Raw genomic sequence first — 23,052 nt, 5'->3', positions numbered from 1 at the left:
ACTGACGAGGGGTCAAGCTGTCCAGCAACATCCTTCTTTCTTCAAAATCCAAGATCCAAGCCTCTAATCGCCAATTCCGCTTCCTTTTCCATCCGAGCATGTAATTGTTGCTGAAAAATGAAATTATAAACTAATTAAGCACCTTTTGTTCATTAAATGAGACAAAAACAACATAAAGTATTAAGATAATGCATGAATTTTATAACTAAATATGTCCATATCAGGGTTCCTTTCGAAATGGGTCTGGTGTGGAGTCCGATAGCTGAGGAAAGTATGCGAGATGTAAACTGAAAATCTGGGTTGGGGGGTCGGTTCTTGAAGATGAAATGTCTCGTTCAAGATGATATCAACTTAGTCGATCCCACTAGCTAACCACCAGATCTGGTTTTCCTGGTTTGGGTGATTTTTACAGATTGAAAATTGTTGAGTTTTTGAAGTTCGTAATTGAGATCCTAAAATCGAGTTAGAGTCTCGATTTGTTATGAATAGCAGTGGGTTTAGGATTTGTTTATTCATCATATTTTTTTGTTCATCTTCATGTTCAGATAAGAACACCCAGAAACACAACAATTTTTGATTACGTTCAACATGTTTTACATTTTAATCGGTGTTATAAATCTCAAAATTATGCTCTTCATAAGCTTGAACATCGATGAGAGAGAGAGAGGGCCATATATTTTTAATTTAATAAAAAGTTAAATTAAATAGAAAAAAGATTAAAAAAATATCAGGAGGGCATATTAGTCATTTCAGTTTAACAAGTGACCAATTTCACATACAAACCACTCCAAAATGACAATAAATCCAAAAAACTCGGGGTTTGGACTAAAACCCCAAAAAATTGCATACCATAGGGACCATTTTTGCAATTTTGTCTAGATTACCCTTTCCACTTTCATTGTATATCGCATCTCCCTACTCTTTTGCAACATCATCATCTTTCAATACATCGTCAATATTGTCAACAATTGGCTTTCTTTATTTTCTTACCCAATCTTGGGTGCAAACCAAAGCATCTACTATATTTGCAAACGAATTTGTTCGGTATAGATCTAATATATGTTTGCTTGTACTAAAATTGCCTATGATGCAACGGTATGTCATTAGTATATGTTTGGGGGTTTTATGTAAATTACATATTAGTTTGTTACAATTCAATTTGGTAGTTGACTGGTATATAGATGTAATAGATTATGCATGTTGAGTAATGTGAAAACCCATTAATTAGGGTTACGTATATGGAAACGGTATATATATATATATATATATATATATATATATATATATATATATATATATATATATATATAGGTTATTTTGTTTTAGTTAACTATTGTGTGTATGTAAAGAGAATTCTAGACCAATAGATGAAAATAATGAATGACTATGTTTTTTAGGGTCTGTGATATTACAATGGAATATCATGTATCATAATATCACTCAAATTTAATTAAAAGGGTATTTAGACAATTAATTATATTTAAAAAAAAGGAAATTTTTGAATTTGAAGGGATAATTCAGATTTTTTTTAAATTCAATTTCAATTCTAATTTAATTGTAATCATAACCGATTATAACTTATTTTATTATGTCAGAATGAGATTCTGTTAGAATGAAATTCTATTAAAATAACAGTTTGTGACATCCTTTAAGAATATATAAATAAAAAGAAAACAGGAATAAGTACATTATGAAACAATATACAAAATCGATTCTTGAGCTAATAATATATAAAATAATTATATTCTATGATTATGATAGAAAAAGAACATTATTGAATAATAGCAACATTCTGACAAAATAACAAGTGTAATTCTTAAAAAACAACAACATTTTTAAACTGTGAGATCATTCTTCACGTCATTCATATAAGGTCTTCAAGCCAATCATTTCACAAATGTAACAAAAACATCAAAATCCAACAAAAAACACTAATTCATTTTGAAAGAATAATACTGCTAAGATTCATTTTATACATTCTGGCGGAATACATTCTACTATAAAACACTATTGTTCTCCATATTTTCTTTCTTTTCCACATTAATGACAAACTCTTCAAAACCTAAAAAGAAAAAAAAACATTAAAATCTAACAAAGACACTAACTTATTCTAAAACAATATTATTGATAAGATTTGTTTTATAAAATTTAGTAGAATACATAAAATACATTCTACTAGAATACAAACATTTGAAAGAATGAATTTATATAAATAAATTTTGACAGAATACACACAAATCTATTCACAACTCATACTCAACTTTCACATCATAATAGACTAATTTCTTCTAAAAACAATACAAATTGGGTTTTTTTATACATTGCAAGAGAGAAAAAGTAAAAAACAAACACTAATGGTATCCTAATGAGAATTACAAGTTTAATAATACATAGATTCTTCAAAATCTTGATATATATTCTGGTAGAATACATAGAATATGACAGAATACATGGGTGCGTTAGCAACTTCAATCCATTTCAAACCATAATGACTCACGAAGCCATGAATAACAATTCAAGAAAACAAGTGATAAGAGTTACCTAACGATTGTCATATTTAGAGCCTGAATCAAACTTCGAACTATTGCAATTGAGAGATGAGATGATAAACTTTTCTGGTCACCGGTGTCATTGGACGTCTCCATCGCAAAAAAGGACACTTGAGGTTCGATTTCCTGCAACACGGAATGTTCTTAAACTTTTCTCCAAAAATGGTTTTGAATATTCTTAAAGAATTTGTATTATAAGAGTATGAAATAACTAATCATAAGCAAATTAAATCATCATGTGCAAATGAATGGATGAAATATTTGATTCAAATATTTTAACAAACAGTTAGCGGGCAATAATCAGATGTCTTATGAATTTTAGAAATTACAGTAAAAAGAATGGTGTAAAAAAATGAAATTTACATACAAAGATATTCCATAAGAGATTAATTTTGATAAAACAAGAATTTTTGAAAAATTACTTGTAACTATAAGATGTTCTTCTGTTTGTAACGCATAACCAACAAATTGAAGGTCTTTGGATCGAGCAACAAATCGAAGGTCTTTGAATCAGCAGTAGCAGAGATGATTTGGAAGGCGGCAAATGGTGGAGATAGATAAAGAATAATCGATCATTGTGTGAGGAAGAGAGGCCGATTTCCTTTGATGCATCAAGAATCGGTTGTTGTGTGAGGAAGAAACGTCGATTTCCTTTGAGGTGTTAGTCAATGTCTAGGGTTTTAATACGTAACTAAAAAAAAAAAAAAAAAAAAAAAAAAAAAAACCTGATCCCCACAATAAAGGATAACAATGGTTAAACTTGGATATTAATTAATAGATATATGTAATATTACTAATTTACCCTTATTAATTTAAAATAATTAAATTATTGTTAAATTCTCATTGGTCCATACATGCATACAATAGTTGTAGGAAACATTTGAACCTATATATATTTGCGTTGTTTGTGATCACAGAAGGTATGTGTATACTCTTTAGACAACAGAGAAAAGTAATTCTTCAGTTGTTGGTTTTGGTTTTTAGACCCAATTAAGACCAAAACCGGAAGAACCGACCGAAATACCCAGACAACCGAATAAACCCAATATACAAAACCAAACACCAAACCAGGTAGCTTATTTGGTCCTCCTAATATGGTTCCGGTTCCGGTCCAGTTTGATTTTTCGGTCCAAACGCTCATCTTTACTTCGTGGTGAGGAAGATATCACCATGAGTCCATTTATATATTTTTTTTTATTTTTGCAACAATGTCATAGTAATCAAGGTTCCATCTGTGACATAGCAGAACTGTCACTAGGATCATGGATCATGTAATGTATTTGTCAAACTGTCACAAAGGTTGGCATGTGAAAATCCATAACCGAGTTCTTTAGTTCAAGTTTGGGGATCACTTTCTATACTTTCAGAGACTTTGTGATTTACTTGCTCCATATTGGCTGTGCAGGATGGTGTTGCCATGAAACGTAATCCCTTCTCCAAAGCAATGACGATTTAGTGTTATTCCAACATATATACTTGGATTTCAGAAAAAACGTCCATAGATGCGATTATAATCTTTTTAATCGACAAATCATTTTGCAGTTTTAAAATACAGCAAATTTCATTTTTAATCAAAAGAATCATTTTTCCGTTTTGAGGCTAGCTTGTTTCCGAGGTATCATTGCATCGACACTTTTTATTGAAGTTTTTAAATTATGAATGTAAATATGTAATCAATTATCTATCTCAATATAATCCATAATGTTTGTAAAATAAGAGGCAACATTTCCACTTAGAATTTGAACATTTAAAAAATATCTCTGTTATAATTCTTTCATTTCAAATAAAATAGAAGTGTAAAAGTCAAATAAGGGACAAAAAAATCCTAACCGCATCTCTTTTACAACACAAATATTATGTGATATCTTGACAAATCATTATTAACCGTTTTGGAAATATTCATTCAATAGATAAAAGAACATAAAGAAAAAAACAAAAATATCATTAAATTTTCGAGAATGTCTTAGGAAACTCAGTAGCACATCAAACACAAAAAAAAATATTTATGTATGTGCTCCTCGACGGCATCAAATATGCCCCACGACCATCATTTATCCGAAACCAACGTAAACCTCCAACAACTAAAAACGAATCTTAATCAAACAATTTTCCATTTATAAATACCTTTTCGTTACACATCCTTTTGATCCCAAAACCATGGATTCAATTTCAACTCTCACATATTCACTACCCCTTCTTGTAATACTCCTCTCTTCATCATTCATTTACCTATTTTATCTCAAAAGAAATTCTTCCAATCCGGAAGCACCACCTGGCTCAAACGGATGGCCGATCGTTGGAGAAAACATCAATCTCGGCTTATTGGGCCCACCTAAATTCATCCAAAAAAGAATGAAAAACTTCTCTAACGATGTATTTAAAACATCTTTACTCGGAGAAAAAATGGCATTCTTTTGTGGCCCTCAAGGAAACAAATTCGTATTCACAAACGAGAACAAACTTGTCACCTCATGGTGGCCTAAATCCGTAACAAAAGTTCTTCTCTTCACCGAAGTCATCGATCAAGATCAAAAAATCGTAGCCCCATTGCTAGCAAACTCCGTTCATGAAATCCTAAAGCCAGAAGCATTGAAAAAGTACATTGCTATAATGGATACCATGGCCCGCCAACATATGGACACCGATTGGGCCCCAAACAAGGAAGTGAAAGTTCACCCTCTTACACAAAAGTACACTTTTGCCCTTTCGTGTAAACTATTTATGGATGAAGACGATGATGAGAAGGTCGCCGAAGTGTTGGATAATTTTAGAATAGTCACGAATGGGATGATCTCGGTTCCCATAGATTTCCCTGGCACCGCGTATAATCATGCCATGAAAGGAGGGAAAGTGTTACGTGATGGTTTGCTAAAGATTATTGGGACACGAAGAAAGGAGTTGACTGAGAGTAAAGAGATTGTGAGACATGATGTTTTGTCACAAATGCTACTTGTGAGAAAAGAAGACGGAAGTCTTATGAGCGAGAAGGAAATCTCAAATAATATCATCGGTTTATTAGTTGCTAGCTACGAAACTAGCAGTGTTGCGATAACTTTTGTCCTAAAGCATCTTGCAGAGCATCCACATATCTACAACAAAGTTTTTGAAGGTAACCTTGAACTCTATAAGTCATTCAAATTCCAATCACTCATATTCTATATCCTTTGACGTATTTCATTCCTTCCAAAAACATTCTCCAAACCAAACTACGGCTTTTGTCTATATGAATAACATTTCTATTTTCTCATGCTTATGTGTTTCTCAAAGAACAAATGGAGATAACAAAATCTAAAAAGCCTGGAGAGTTGCTAACTTGGGAAGACATCGAGAAGATGAAATATTCTTGGAATGTGGCACGTGAATCTATACGTTTAGCACCACCTGCTCAAGGAGCCTTTCGAGAAGCTTTGACCGATTTCAAATACGCAGGTTTCACCATTCCAAAAGGATGGAAGGTAAGTTGTTAAACCTTAAACACCTAAAACATGAACTGATAGGTGGTGGATGAAATTTAAATCAACTAACACATGGGGTGTTTGGATTTTGCAGATATTTTGGAATGTTAATACGACAAATAATGATCCAAAATACTTCCCAAATCCGGAGAAATTTGATCCTTCAAGGTTTGAAGGATCTGGCCCTCAACCATATTCGTATGTACCATTTGGAGGAGGACCTAAAATGTGCCCAGGAAAAGAGTATGCCCGATTAGAGATACTTGTTTTCATGCATAATTTTGTGAAAAACTTTAAGTTGGAGAAGATGATCAAGAATGAAAAGATTGTGTATCTATCTACTCCTGTCCCTGCAAAAGGTCTCCCAGTTCGCCTTTACCCTCATATCAAGCAATAGAAGTTCTATTGTCAAACTGTGTTCTTGATATTCAAACAGAGATTGAGCAAAAAGTTTGTAAATTTAAGAAACCTGGCTAATTAGAGACTGGTTTTATCTTGGTCAGAAGATCACAAAAAGATCATATTAAAGAGTAGAAAGGATCAATAAAGAGCGAAAGGTGTTTAATAACACTTAATTCAAAATGCATCATCATCCATAAATCAGAATAACAGATTTCCCAAAAAGAAAAAACTTAGAACAGACTACGGGATTAATAGCTCCAAACGATGTTCACCTACACTAATTGCCTAAAGGAAATATGCTTGATTGATACCCGTATAGTCGATTTTGATGTGATTCCTTGGAGCTTTATGTTGAAGCTGCAGCAGCGATCTTCCTAGGCGCAGCTTGAGTACCTAAAATGAAGAAACCAATAGCAATTTCTTAATTAAGTAACAATCAACACGAGAGATCCATTATTGACAAAATTAAATGCGATTTTTGGTAACACAATTAACATACCTTCTCTAAAGTTGCTCTTGAATCTGCGGGGAAGATTACGGAGATACCTCATGCGACCAGTTCCAGTCGTCTTCCTTCGGATCGCCTTGACGCTCCAGTTATCTACGTTCGTTGATATCAATCAGCAATGCATCGGATCGAAACACATACATACAAACAGAATTACGGAAAACTAACATTTCCTGACGCGAGCAGCAGGATAAGCACAAGCAGAGCATCGACTCTTCTGAAGATGGAAACTCCGACGACCACACCGGACACACAGTGTGTGGGTTTTGTTCCTTCTCTTACCGAAACTCCCTGTACCTTTACCCTGTAAATTTAATCACATGGAGTTACTACATATACATATAAACACACATACGCCTTGATTCATAAAGAGTATATCGGCAGAGCAGTCACCATTGCTTGCCGTTGCCGAGATCCTGCTTCTGCGAGCTTACCCTGCGGCCGGAGGGAAGAGACGATGGCGGCTATATATCAATTCAATATCAAATATTTCAGGGTTTTGCTTGCATTCGCTAATTGGGCTTTTATATTTTAATTATGTATCGAGTAGTTAATAACTTAGCCCAACTAAAATTACAGGCCCAGTATGCGCTTAAACATTTATGGACATAATAAATCTTTTAATTTAATAAGAATAGGTATTAACAAAATAAAATTTCATGTCTTCAAGTAATAATCTATATAATAATAAGTCCTATAAACAAGTCATCCAAATTGTCTTTCAAGATAAAACATTTTTCTTGAACCATATTCATTAAAAACTCTCATTTTTTTTCAACTTATGTTAATTATTTGTAACATTTGTTTCTCGAAAAAGGTTGACCAAGATTAAAGGAATCAAAATAAGGTTTTGAAACAAACCCTCAGCCACGACGTGGGCATGGATGCCCACGATGTGACATGAAATTAATGGATCGCGTGTGTAGAAGGTCGCTACGGCGTGGCAGCGGTAGCAGCCCAAGCCCATGTATTTTAGGGTTTCTCCCATATTTAACCCCCTTAACTCTCATTCTAGGTCAGTTCCTTCAGCCTGCATCTCCCATTCTGAAACCTTATCCCATTTCCTTAATTTTGAGATTGGTGACTCTATCTTAAGGTTGTATGCTTCATTTGGTGAAAACTTGGGGAAGAAGGTGGTTCATTTTTGGGCAAGGAAGCAAGGAGAAAGCTTGGATGCAAGATCTTCTTCACATTTATGAGTTGTTGGAGGTAAAAAGTCCATACCTTGTCATTTGTTCTTCTTGTGTCAAGTATGAGCAAATTTTTGGATGTTTTGGTCCCATTCTTGGGTGCTCTTGGAGTTTAGGGAACTCCAGAGCTTGGTGTGGTGCTCATCTGGTCATGAACTTCTAAACTAGTGAGAAAAAGGTCTTAACTTGAGTATTCTTCTTTTTGTCATATTAAGGACTTTATGGATTTGGGGCTTAAGATCTTGTCTTATAATGAGATCATAATGGATAAAGTTGGAAACTTTATCCATTTACACCTCATTGTCTTTTGACCGGGTGCTTTATCAACCAAGGTCCACAATTGGTTATCATACATGGATTGGATCTCGCTATCCATTGCCTTTTTCCACTTAGCAGCCTAATGGCATGTCATTGCTTCCTTGTAGTTAGTAGGCTCATCCAAATTTACCAGTGTTGCATCACTAATAAATGTATCACCTTCTGCAGTTATATGGAAACCATAGAATGAAAGTGGCATGCTAACACTATTTGACAGACGAAAGGGGCAACGAATTGTTAATGGGGTCAACAGTTTCATTCTCAAGTTGAGAGCTAGTATCTTCAAAAGTTGCTTCATCGGACGAATCTTGAATCTCTTTAAGATCAATCATGCTTTCACTGCCCTCTTTGAACATGAGCTCTCTCATGAAAGACTCCTCTTCGAGCTACAAACACCACATTGTCATCGGGTCTGTAAAACAAGTATCCAAAGTATTTTTGTGGATAACCGATGAAAAAACACTTCTTAGCTATAGGTTCAAGTTTGTATGAGGTTTCTCGCCTAAGGAGAACCTCACAACCCCATACCTTGATATGTGCGAGTGAGGGAGGTTTCTCTATCCACGTTTCATGAGGTGTCTGGGCAACTTTCTTAGTTGGAACAAGATCGAGGATATGGGTTGTTGCTTCTAAGGCATACCCCCAGAATAATACTGGAAGTTAAGGTCAACTAATCATGAAACGAACCATATCAAGTAAGGTCCGATTACGCCTCTCAACTATATCATTCAGTTGTGGTGTCCTAGGAGGTGTTATTTGTGAAACAATTCCACATTCCTTTAGATAGTTGCTACACTCGATACTAAGATACTCAAAACCTCTATCAGATCGTAACATCTTTATCTTTTTGCCCAAATGATTCTCTACTTCGTTCTTAAACTCTTTGAAACTTTCAAAAGTTTTTGATTTATGTTTGATCAAGTAAATATAACTATAGATACTATAATCATCAGTAAATGTAACGCAGTAGCGATTTTCATCCTTTGTGGCAGATATGAATGGTCCACACACATCCGTATGGATTAGGGGCGACAAATCTTCACTTGCCAGTGAAAGGTGATTTAGTCCTCTTGCCCACAAACAAGATTCACATTCATCATCTGGTTTTAGGTCAAACGATTCCAACACTCCATCCTTTTGGAGCTGGGCGATTTTCTTGTTGATATTCTCAAGACGACAATGTCATAGGCATGGTTTTTCTAAACTATTAGAAGAACAAATATTATACACATTGTTGTATAATTCATTCACATCAACAATAGTTTCATACACACCATCACAAGGATATGATTTGAAAATAAATGCACCATCAAAATAAACTAAAACAATACCATCATTATTATCAAAATCATAACGATATCCTTGTCTAAATAAAGCATGAAAAGAAATAATGTTTCAAGCCATTTCTGGAGAGTAACAACAATTATCCAAATCAACCCTAATACTATCAAACATAAGTTCATAAGTCCCAATCTTGGTAACAACCGATCTTCATTTGTTCCCCATGATTAGGTTCAACTTCCCATGCTCAACCTCTTCACTTTCCTTTAGTCCCTACATATCAAAATAAATGTGGAAACCTTATCCTATATCAAGAACCCAAGAATTTGAAATATTAGTATTATTGAATTGAATAGAATATGTACCAGAAGAAGATCCAACTGCTTTGGCATTGGCATCTTTCAATTTTTGCAAATACTGACCAAAGTCCATCTTTCACGATCAGATTTAACTCACTTGTTTAAACTTCTTTCTTTGTTTTAAATCCCGCAATACCATCAAAATATGATCATCACATCATGTATTAAGAGTTTGAGAATAGGAACTTATGGAATTAGATAATGGATGTACCTAAAATAGAGTCACACAACTTGACGTTACCATCTCTAAGATCTTTCAGGTAATTTGGGCAGTTTCGCTTCCAATGTCCATTCAATTGGCAGTGGAAACAAATGGACTCATTAGGGTCAACATTGAGAACAATCTCATAATGAGCCTTTCTCTTTACCATACACTTGAACCGTTTGATCTTGGACGATCCCTTTTGATTGAGAAGATAAATCTTTTCTAGATCGTCAACATGGTCTTCACCAATGTCCATGAAATTATTGGAATCAGATCCTTTAAGCAACTATGCTTTAGATGTGTTCTTAAGCATTTATGCTTCAACAACGATCAACATCTCAATCAAATCAATTAGGGTCACACCAGGATTCCTCATATGAAAGCTCTTAACAAACTGACCTTATGACCGAGGAAGTGAAAGAAGAACCAAATCAATGGCTTGCTCCTTTGCAAATATGACACCCATCCTTTCTAACTTTTAATATATGACTTCATTTTCAGAATGTGCGCACACACAAAATTTCCATCTTCATGTTTACATGTAAATAAGGCTTGGGTAGTTTCATATCTTTCAACTCGAGGAAAATGTGACGTTGGGAAAGTCACATGAGGAGGAGGTGGAAGAGTTGAAGAGAGATGATGTCCACTTCCACCATTAACCAAAGAATGGAAAATGTTTTCACCTTGACTCGAATGTGGAAGACCATCTCCAGAAGAACGAGGAAAAACATTTCCAGAAGAACGAGGAATACCATCATTGTCTTAATTTGACATCTAAAAGTTAGGAGAAGAGAGAATTCAAGTTAGGTGATTTTAGTCCTTAATTATTAAGTCATAAACTTAAATTAAGGTTAGGATCCATATTTTCGATTCAACCTTTGAAAAGGGATGCCATAATCAAATTCGAATCTATTTTATGTAGGTAGAGTCATCTCACCAATTTCAATCACATGAAACTCCTAGATCTTTTGAGATTCATTGAGTCTTATGAATGACATGTTTAATCTTAGTTATGCTCTTACCAATTGTGACTGGGATGCCAATGATTACAATTAAGATGTGAATAACCATGCAAACCCGCTTGACAAGATCAAGGTCATTTATCATCTCGAATTGATGTGATGGTTAACCATACATGCTCTATCAATAATGATAATTTTCGATTTCTTCATCACCTCAACTTTATAGTCCCAAATTAGTGTGTCGATTAGCCACATATGCTCCAGTAACGACGTATAAAGAGTGATGTGCGTTTTCATGGATTAACATACATTTCACATTTTTCTTAAAGTAACTAAATTGGGATTTATAAAAAGGTATAATTACTTTATATTATCATACTTTTAGAAGTTATGTCCTATCAAACCCGTTTGACTAACGAACCTCCACCATACAAGGGAGCGGTGGGTGAGAGTGGACACTCAAATAACGATCATTTTATAGTTTGTTTCCTTATACCCCCTTTAGAGTATGGTTTCGTGAATAAGGTTTACTATTGATTTGACTAACTTGTCTTAGACATATAAAATATTAAAATTTTAATCATATATAGTATAAGGTATGTTTTAAATCTTTTCAAAATACGAGGTTTAAATATAAATTATCTAAATTATCATATAATTAATTAATAAATTTAAACATATAACGAATTTATAATTATCTTTTAATTACATTACAATTAAATTAATTATTAAATTCATAAATGAAAATTCAATTTAATATAACTAATAAAAATTATCAAATAATGATATCTCCTAATATTTAGGGTTTTATGGATTATCACACAAGGCATTCAAAATTCTAAATCTAACAAAATTAATACAGGAAAATTATCAAATATTGATAACGCCATAAATCATATTAGGAAGATAACTACCGAAAATCTGAAGAAAAAAATTGTGCTCACGTCGTGAGATTAGTGTTTTGCAAAAAAAAAATGTTTAGTTCGATTTGACTCATGTGAAATCAATGTTCACTTATGAGTTTTATAGAAAACAAAATTATACAATGCGGAAAACAATTAACAATTAATAGAGTGCATGCATCCTATAAAAGATTTATGCCATACACCTTGATAGCAACATACAATGAACAACTAAACCTAGCATAACCATAGTGTAATTTGAAATTACCAAGTATAGAGTTACATACCTTTTGATTTGTTGTAGTAAACAAATCACTTCAATCTCCTTGTAGTGTAGGTCTTGGAAAGCTTAGCACAACAGGATGATGTCTCTAATGACTCACACCCAAACCCTAGAACTAGAAGACAAGAGGAGAGAGGAAAGAGGATATTTTTGGCCAGAGTATTCTCTAGGGAATTTTATGAACAAAATCATAGGCATTGGGTCCTATTTATAGTTTAAGTAGTTTAGGGACAAAACAATATTTGAATAATTACATAATGGATTTAATCTCAATTCAGATTCTTTCTTTATTATCATATAGGAAGCTTCTGGAAACCATAAGGAACTCCACAAAATCGTCCATGGCATGATGCTTCTAGAATTGCATCTTTTGTTCAATTATTGAACACTTACAATTCACCCTTACACCTTTAATTAATTCAAATTAATCCCAAATTAATTTCAGATTAATTATGATTAATAATTTATTAATTCTAACTGGTTTCTTATTAATTTATTAACCTTATAAATTAAAAAATCAATTGTTCATTTCCAATTAATATATTAATCATAATATGTTAACAAACCATTTATTACAATGTATTAATCATATGCTAAACTAATATATATATATATATATATATATATATATATATATATATACACTCCCTCTTTCTCTCTCTCTCTAAATGTTATTCTAACTAAGTTCTAGTTATGAGGGCAACCCAAAAAGGATTTTGTTTCTAATTACAAGAATATGTCAATTTAGTTACCAACTTAGACACCTTATTCAACATAGAAATCGAACTGCGCCACAAATGACTGCTACAAAACCTTCTAACAACAAATCAAACCTCTGCTCTGATACCATGATAGTAAAACCACATTCTTATTGAAAGGGAGAAATTACAAGATTATTGATAGAAAATCTTAAGATCTACATGTAACGCCCGGTTCCTGGTATGTATTTAATTTATAATTTATTCATGTTTACAGAGTAACTCGACAAGTTGGAAGCCCCAAACTCGTCGAGTAGAGATTATCAGGACCACGTGATTTAAGTAATCTACTCGACGAGTTGAGAGGCCTCAACTCAACGAGTAGACCGTCTAGGATGAAACCTTAATTTTCAAGTTTTTGCACCATATTTAAAGGACTTAATCCTTCCTCGCCAGCCCTCGTTAGCCTCCCCGAAACCCTAAATCGTATTGTGAGCTCCTTGGTGAGAAACTTGATGTTTTGAGTGGATTTTGTGTGTTTTTGTGCTTGGTGAAGGACTTAGAAGAACTAGAAGATCATTAAGCTTGAGGGGAAGCACTAAATCTGGGATCTCGTCCATCTTTGGCAAGTTTCTGAGGTAAAAAGTCCCTAACTTGATGATTAATAGCTTAGATCTCTCTTAGTCTTGTTTTATGGGTCTTGTTGACCGCATTGTTGGAAACATGATAACCTTCACAGTCCTGATGTTACAACTCCCATTCTCAGTGTTATTTGGTCCTTAGATTCATAAAAAGGGTCCTAAACCCGTTCTTGTCCAAGAAAAGACCATGTCCATAGAAGTAGGTTGTTATATCTCGAGATTGGGTCCATTTGAGGCATGCAAAGCCATCAAGTTGTCGACTTTACATAAATATGCCATGGAAACAATGTAGATCTATATTTTGGAACCTTAAATCCGAGGAAAGGGATGAATAGACTAGAAATGCGAGGAACTCGATGAGTTGTGTCGAATATTCCCAATTTTTTTTGAAGGAACTCGGCGAGCCTACAAGGGAACTCGACGAGTTGTACTGGGAAAGTCCCGTTTCTATTGAGAAGGAGAAACTCGGTGAGGTGTAGGAAAACTCGACGAGTTAGAACACGATTTCACGATTCTGTGATTCATGGGAACTCGACGAGTTGAAGGGTAAAATCGACGAGTCGAGTCAACTCGGAGCAGTTAACTTGACGTTGACTTTGACCTTGACTTGAACAGGGTTGACCCTTAAGGGTTATGAGTATGGAATGGTATCTAAGGGGTTGTTTTGGTTCAGGGGGTAAGTAGAGCTGATAATTGTGCAAAGACGTTTCAGCTATCATCCGAAAGTAAGATGAGTTTCCTCCTGTTTGAAAGGGTCGAAGGCACCAATGTTGGCCCGTATATGTATGCTAATATGTTCTGAGCTAAGGTCTGATGCCAGGCAATGCCCGATGTATGTTTATATGTTTCCGGATTCCGATTCGACGTCGGGGCGGTGCCCAAGTAATGTTTGTATGCTTGATGTCTTCGTGATTCTTGCATGTGTCTATTTTGTATGTTTCCGGATTTCGGTCCGATGTTGGGCAATGCCCGAGGAATGTTTGTATGCTTCCGGATTTCGGTCTGATGTCGGGCAGGGCCCGAGGAATGTTTATATGTTTATGTTATGTGATTATTTATGTGTATTTTTTGATATGTTTATATGTATACCGAGCTTTGCTCGATGTCGGGCGGGGCCCAATGTCGGATTTCGGTCCGATGTCGGGCGGGTCCAATGTCGGACATTGTCCGATGAAGCGGGCAAGGCCCATGATATGTTATTATGTAATTATGTGACTATATGTATGATATGTGGTAGTTTAGGGAGACTCACTAAGCTTCGTGCTTACAATTTTCAGTTTTGGTTTCAGGTACTTCCGATAGCAAAGGGAAGAGCTTGGGATGATTGCATTGCACATACCAACATGTTTAGTTTGGGATGTTTTACTCTGATATATTGACATGTGTTTTTGATATGATGTTTGAGATACTATGATTTACATTTTTACGAGAAGATTTTGATAATTATGGTTTTATTTAATAAATTAAAAATAAAATCTTTGGTCATGATTTTTGGGATGTCACACTACAAATAAGAAAATGGAGAATAAATACTAGCTAAGAACTAAACCCTAATGGGCTAAAGGCTAAAGAGCTCATAAACATGTGGGCTAATAACATATAGGCTAATAAACCCTTTCTAACCAATTAAAAATCTTTCCCAAATAGTCAACGTAAGCTCACACAAAACAAGAACATGATCCAAAACTTCCACTAAAGAAGAACACATCCGACACAACAAAGAAGAAATTTATATTCCTTTACGACTCAAATTCCAACGCATCAGTATATGATTAAGCAAAGCACTCCACACAAAAATATTGACCTTCCTAGGAACATAATGGTTCCATATAGTAGGTCTAACAACATCCGGAAACAATACATGGTCAATATATTTTCTAGTATCGGCAACAATAATCGTGTTTACTGAACCTTCCAAAACTCGTCGCCATTATCTTTTCACATGAAAGAACCAAATTAATCAAAATTGAATGTATGCCACCGAATTGGACTTGTTCATATCCTCCTCTAATTGGTTGACTCCAACTCCAAGTTCCCATCACACTCCACCGCTCATGGATGAAACAATCTTTATTCCAACGCAAATAATCTATCAAAACAAACCATAAAAGAAGTTACCCCAACCCATATGTCCATCCAAAATCTCATATCTCGCCTATCTCCTACATTTTTTCTAAGTGTATTTAAAGGAATAGTACATTTTTCATGCACAATATTAATAGAGCACTCTATGCGAGCCCACACCCACCACCATGACCAACCTAAGGACGAAAACATCACTATTTTTAGTGTCATGAATTGATTTTACAAGCTTAACCCAGAAGAATTAGGTTCATTAACTAATCTACATCTCGATTTCTCTAGTAAAGCAAAATTCAATAATTTGAAACTACCAATTCGAATCCCATCTTTTTCTTTATAAGCAGTAACTAAATTAAAAGTATTCCAATGAAATTTTCTACTCGCCTCCGCCTCCCCTAGACAAATTTAGCACGCAATGATTCCAACTGCTTTTTTATCTGAACAGACGTACACAACAATATTTTTATGTGTTTTTAATATTAATAACAGTTTCTAATTGTATTTTTCATATTAATAATTTATAGATTTGTAAAAGACAATTACAAAAGTATCGATGGTTCAAAACAACCTCACATAACCCATGTAACAGGTAACACAATCCATTAACTTTCAAATAACTTAAAGACACATCGGTTATTTAACCATATGGTTTTGCTACGTTTTACATGTACGCAAAGTATTTTCCCATGCATATCTCATCTCATTAATCAAATATAAGTATGTTTACATATAGGCTTTACATAAAATAATCAAAGTGGGCTTTACATAAAATACATAGATAAAGATACACTAACGCCCCCCGCAATCGGAACTGGAGGTTCAAAGATGTTCAGTCTGGATCTGAAATCAAGAAATAAGGTAGATGTAAGCCCTTTGTGAAGATATCAGCGTACTGAGAAGATGAGGGAAGATGAAGCACAAGAATATGACCCAAGGCAACTTTGTCTTTGACAAAGTAAATGCCAATGTCTATATGCTTAGTTTGCTAATGTTGAACTGGATTAGTATACAAGTATACCACACTCATATTATCACAATAAACAATGGTGGCATGAGATGGAGGTTGGAAAAGTTCACGCAGAAGATTACAAATCTAACATGTCCAGGCAACGACATTTGCTACCCCTCTATATTCAACCTCAACACTAGAATGAGAGATTATACCTTGTTGTTTGGAAGACCAAGAGATCAGATTGAAACCGAGAAACACACAATATCCAGAAGTGGATCGTCTAGTAGTAGCACAACCAACCCAATCAACATCCGAATAAGCAATAAGACCATGAGCAGGGGAAGCATATAGTTGTAATCCATGATCAATAGTACCACGAATATATCGTAAAATACGCTTGAGTGCAAAAAAATGTGATTCTCGGGGGTCATGCATGTACAAACATATATGATGAACAACATAAGCAGTGTCAAGGCGAATAAAAGTGAGATATTGGAGACCACTAACCAGAATGCGATATGAAGTCTGATCACTAACTAGGGAACCAGTAGGACCAAGCTTCGCAGCTATATCAGCGAGAGTACGGGACGACTTACATTGAAGCATGTGAGCACCGTCTAGAATCTTAAGAGCATATTTTTCTGAGACAAAAACATATCGGATTTGTCTCTTGTGAAAGCAATGCCAAGAAAGTAATTCAAATCACCCAGATCTGTCATGGAGAACCCATTGTTGAGAGTCAAAATAATTTGTTGTAATAACTCAGTGGAAGAAGCAGTAAGAATAATATCATCCACATACAAAAGTAAATATGCAGTATGAGTTCCCTATCAATAAATGAACAAATATGAGTCGCATCGACTGTTAGAAAACCCCAGTTTTTGAATATATTGAGAAAACCATTGAAACCATGCTCGAGGTGCCTGTTTAAGGCTATATAATGATCTCTGTAATAAACACACATGATCTAGATGTTGTCGATCTCGAAAACCATGCGACTGATGCATATAAACCATTTCAAGGGAATCCCCATGAAGAAATGCATTATTCACATCAAGTTGTTGGATTTCCAAACTCTGAGAAAAAGCCAAAGTAAGAACAACTCAGATTATAGTATGTTTAACCACAGACTGGCAGTCTGAGACATCCCCAAAATCACGGCTAGAAAAGACCGGTTTGTTTATGCTTTGTAAAAATCAGAGTACTTCATTTTATAAAAGTGTTGCGGAATTTGTTCCCAGGAAAACATGGTAAATACGTTATTAAAACATTTTCGAAGAAACGTATTTATTTCATTTTAAAATGTTTGGGATGTCATCGTTAATACAGAAACATAAGCATAAACAAAACTTACAATTGTTTACACTAGTGATCTACATCTCTTTAAATCTCTCAGTGTAAAGTGACTTCATATCAACACCCATGATATAAATAAACTGAGTGGGTCAGGTTGGGAAACCTGGTGAGTACATAGGGTTTTCAACCCACAATAATATAATTATTATGTTAAACAATCAAACAATACACCCAATTACCCATCCCCATTATCTTCTTTACTCTTAAGGATTTAACCTAAGAGTCATCTATCCTGCATTCGTTTATTCCGAAGTCCCTTACTTCCAGGGTTATAGGACTGGCACTAAATCCATAGCTACCAATGTTCGTTCGTAAAGCACTAATTCCATAGCTGCTATAGTCTACTCATCGGGTACTAAATCCATAGCTACCAGTGTTCATCTAATAGGTACTAAGTCCATAGCTACCAATTCCTAACAGGTACTAAATCCATAGCTACCAGCGTCCAACTAATAGGCACTAAGTCCATAGCTACCAATTTATAACAGGTACTAAATCCATAGCAACCAGCGTCCAACTAATAGGTACTAAGTCCATAGCTACCAATTCCTAACAGGTACTAAATCCATAGCTACCAACGTCTAACAGGTACTAAGTCCATAGCTACCGGTGTTTGTCCAATAGGCACTAAGTCTATAGCTGCCAACGTATACTCACATCATCTTCTATCTCTCATCATTCATCTACTCATCTCATACCCAACATATTTGTATATATAAAATACATATACAGTTTAAATCCTTGAAAACATCTATAAAACGTTCATCCAACATAGACAGCAAGTATTCAGATAATATGTACACATAGCACGTAGTTTATATAAAATACTTCATATCTATGTGTAAGATGAAAGGGACTATGCACTCACTTGAAAGGTGGTGACTCAGCACTCGGACCGTGCTTCGATACTCTCAAAACAATTATCCCTTGACGACACCTAGTATCAATACCACTAGGGTTTAGTCTAACGATAATCGCGACAAATTAACAGTCTAGCTATTATTATTATTATATAAGCGTTAAATAATACTCAATATAACTCATAATAATAGCCCAAATACTCATTATAAGTTCCTAATAACGTTACTATATTAAAACATAAGTTATACTAAAGATAGGGTAGGTACAACTCACTTACAACGGGTTTTTCGCAAAACCGGGTTTCGCTGGAGCAGCGTTCCAGAGCCGAAAGGCTCTTTTCTCGAGGCTCCGGGAGCCTCGGGGCTTCCTTCGGGTGCTATGGGGTTTACCCTAGGCTTTAGGGGGTTAGGGAGTCTTAGAGAAAGATTCTAGAGAGAGAAAGAGAAGTTGGAAGGTGTGAGAAATGAGGATGCCCCGACACCCTTTTTATAGGCTGGAAAAGCCAAAAACTCGTCGAGTTGGCCTCAAACTCGTCGAGTTCCAGACCAGGTTTCACCATCTGGTGGCTAGCCTTGGGGAGGAAGCAACGACCAGGATTGCGCCACGTCACCCGATTTCGCACAGCAGCCTCCCAACTTAGAAAAATCATAACTCTCGCATACGAGCTCCGTTTTTGACGTTCTTTATATCCACGCGTAGGTAAAATCAAGATCTACAACTTTCGTTTAGATTTTGTTGGCTAATTTTCGACCGATCTCAAATTTAACAGTAGGGGGTGGTGTGTGGTGTCATAAATCCAAATGGGAAAATCGACTCATCAAAGATAACATGTTGAGATATAATAATTTGTTGAGTTTCAATGTTTAGACACCGAAAACCCCGATGTTGAGAGGGATAACCCAAAAAACACAAGGTATGGATTTTGGTGCAAGTTTGTGAGAAGTGGGGTTATGGGGATAACATAAAAAACCAAACACTCGAATATGAGAATAAGACGAGTGTTTCTTGAACAATTTGAAAAAGGGTGTGTCATTTTTAAGTGTAGTGGAGGGAAGAATATTCAAGAGATGGACAACGATATGAAGAGCTTCCACCCAAAACATTGGTGGGAGATGAGCATGAAACAATAAAAGTGTGAATCATATTATTTATGGTCCTTAACATTCGCTTAGATTTGCCATTTTGTCGAGAGGTGTAAGGGCACGAAAAACGAACGTGAATGCCATTTTCATTGCAAAGGTGATGAAAATTGTTATTATTGTATCTCTCCCCCCCTCCCCAATTATCACACTGAAAGGATTGAATCTTTGTATTAAACTGGGTTTTAACATATTGGCGAAAGTGGACGAATTTAGTAAAAACATCAAATTTATGTCGCAACAGATATACCCAGACAAAATGTGATAAGTTATCAAGAAAAATAACATAATATTTAATGCCACTGGTACTAGTAATGGGAGAGGTCCAAACAACCATATGTATCAACTCAAACGGATTATAAGAAACAAATCACATAAACGAAAAGGTAAATGAGTATGTTTTCCAAGTTGACATGCATGACACACAATAAAAGATTTAATGTTTTTTACATGGAAGCAAATGATTGGAAACTAGATGATTAAAAACTGGACGACCCGGATGACCAAGACATTGATGCCACAGATTTGGATTGCTAGACAATAAGGCTTGAAGAATTGATGAAGTAACAAGGTAAAGATCGTCAGTGTTGTCACATCGAAGAAGAGTTGTCTTGGTCTGAAGATCCTTCACAGAAAAACCATAAGGATCGAATTCAATGCTACACGAATTGTCATTAGTAAACCGACACACAAAGATAAGATTCTTAATTATATTAGGAGTAATGAGAACATTTTTCAATGAAAGGGGGCGATACGGGTTTGTAAAAGAAAGATCAGTGTTGCCCATATTACTTACAACTATTTTAGATCCATCACCAGCAATAACAGAAGAGCAAGGATCATGGTTACTTAATTTTTTAAGGATACCTGGCTGAGCATGAAGATGAGAAGTGGCTCTTGTGTCCATATACTAGCCGTGATTGGCGGGATCATTGTTAACATGTTGTCAAAGGCGTATTAAACAAATAAAATAATCACTGATGGTTGCACTAAAAATATAACACAGGGAAGCAGTGTGGAATCCTCAAGGATACAACCTAAAAGTCAATGCTTTTTTGTATCAAGCACATTCTAGTCAAAACAAAAATCATAAAAGAGGGATTTTAAATTAAACTAAAAACTAAAATTGCAGTGAAAATAAACTAAACGAAAATCAATAATAAAAACGATTTCAACTCTGCTACAACTTTCCTAAACATGCAATCAGTTCAAATCTGGTCATTTGAGATACGCTCTATCTAAGCTTGTACCGAGAAAAACTAACAAGCTCTAGTATAATCTCTTTTACCTAAATTAGTTAACCAAAACAAGTTGTTCAGTTAACCCTAACTTTTTACCGTTCAATCAAACAAGCTCTTAATTAAATCAGAAAACAACTTTATGATCTGCGTAAAATTTCCAGCAATACCCAATACTTCTCACAAGCTCGGAAGCATAAAGATACTATTTTTATAGTTTATAGCAAAGTTAAATCCGAACTCGGAACCAATCTGATACTTGTTACTTTTTACCAGTTGACAAAAACAATTACGAATTTTATTAACCGATTAACTGGAATGATAAAACACTAGGTGATCAGACTAACAAGAATTAAAATTAAACATTCATTAAGTTCAAAACGGAAAAAAATCCAGATAGAAACACAAAACAAAAATCATATCTGATAACTATCACATGAAAAGTACTAGTCAAATGCAGTATTGAAAACTAGGTTTTAGCCAAACATGGCTAAAAACGAAACTAAACTAATGAAGAGAAACATTTATTGAATAATCTAGATAAACTAAACGAATGAGATGACTCACAGTCATTAGATCTCCAAAAGCCGTTGAAAGGTATCAAAAATCGTCTTCAGAAGGGTATTCTGCCGTCTGGAATCGTCTAACCCCGAATATGATAATGAGGGTTGTATTTATATGCGAGACGGAAACTTCTAGAGAAAGAAACCAAAAAATGAGATCGCAGGTTGGTTATATGCGATCACATATTTTCATAAAAACGCGCACCGGGCCGATTTAATGATGTACATTGCTTTTCTGGGGCTTTTGGACAAACATGTGATCATAGGTTAGCTATATGCGATCGCAGGTTTTTGAATTTTTTCCAGGATTGCATATGAATGAAGTACGAAGCCAAATTTGAAATTTTTGGAGTTGCAGGAAGAAAATGCGATTGCAGGTTGACTATATGTGATCACATATTTGGTCTTTTCTACTCAGATGGCCTCCAGATGACTTATTTCGACCTTGGGAAACTTCGTGGCAAAAATGTGATCACATATATTGGAAATGCGATCGCATAAATGGGTTCCTGACTCGTTTCGGATACGATTCTTTAGTTTAAGCACTCCTTGTTATTCCTTAGCATCCTTCTTCAGTTCCAACTCCATTTAAGCTCCAAACATGCATCCAACTGCTCCCAAAGTACCACTTCACTCGAAATATCTGAAAATAACACAAAAATGCTAGCAGTATCGATGGCTTGGAGAACCAAACCAAGACCAAGGGGGAGTGGGCTGAGCAGTTGATGTTGCAAAAGCCTGCTGAGGAAACTGGTCTTGTCAAAATTGACGAGGTTGCTAAGAATTATTGGGCCATGAGTTCAGATGGGTCGGTGATTGCTTAGTAGCAGGTATCGAAAGCAGGCCTGCCTATTGTTGTGTTGTTGATGAGCCCACTGATTCGGCGAGTGGATACCACCCGAAACCCCACCCCGCTGGAGGTTGTTGTTGACAGCTGAAGTGATTGAAGCCGAAATTTGCCCCATTGCGACCGCTTCTGTTGCCAATTCTGCCACCACAGGATCCTCTTCCACCACGTCCCCCGCGAACACCATGATTATTGTCACGAGTGAGATTCGATTGAGGAGCAGGTCCGGTGACAAGAGCAAATGGCGAGGAAGAATTGTCA

General features: G+C 35.3%; 2 protein-coding genes across 2 annotated transcripts; one reads left to right on the top strand and one right to left on the bottom strand.

Annotated features, from left to right (window-relative positions):
* Positions 1–4,706: 4,706 nt before the first annotated feature.
* LOC145054442 (beta-amyrin 6-beta-monooxygenase-like) lies at positions 4,707–6,401 on the top strand. Its single transcript, XM_079002639.1, has 3 exons — positions 4,707–5,658; positions 5,817–6,004; positions 6,099–6,401. Exons 1-3 carry the CDS (start codon positions 4,707–4,709, stop codon positions 6,399–6,401), a joined length of 1,443 nt encoding a protein of 480 aa, XP_078858765.1.
* A 147-nt stretch (positions 6,402–6,548) lies between these two features.
* On the bottom strand, positions 6,549–7,431 carry LOC145054441 (large ribosomal subunit protein eL37z-like). The gene is made up of 4 exons (XM_079002638.1): positions 7,308–7,431; positions 7,083–7,218; positions 6,906–7,007; positions 6,549–6,799 (listed from the first exon to the last, which is right to left on the bottom strand). Exons 1-4 carry the CDS (start codon positions 7,308–7,310, stop codon positions 6,753–6,755), a joined length of 288 nt encoding a protein of 95 aa, XP_078858764.1. The 5' UTR covers positions 7,311–7,431; the 3' UTR covers positions 6,549–6,752.
* Positions 7,432–23,052: the final 15,621 nt, after the last annotated feature.

This window comes from Lactuca serriola, chromosome 5 (assembly GCF_051521515.1).
Source record: "Lactuca serriola cultivar US96UC23 chromosome 5, Lser_US96UC23_V15, whole genome shotgun sequence".
Lineage (NCBI taxonomy): Eukaryota > Viridiplantae > Streptophyta > Magnoliopsida > Asterales > Asteraceae > Lactuca > Lactuca serriola.
The sequence above is the reverse complement of the archived record's forward strand: the minus strand, read 5'-3'. Positions and strand labels throughout refer to the sequence as shown.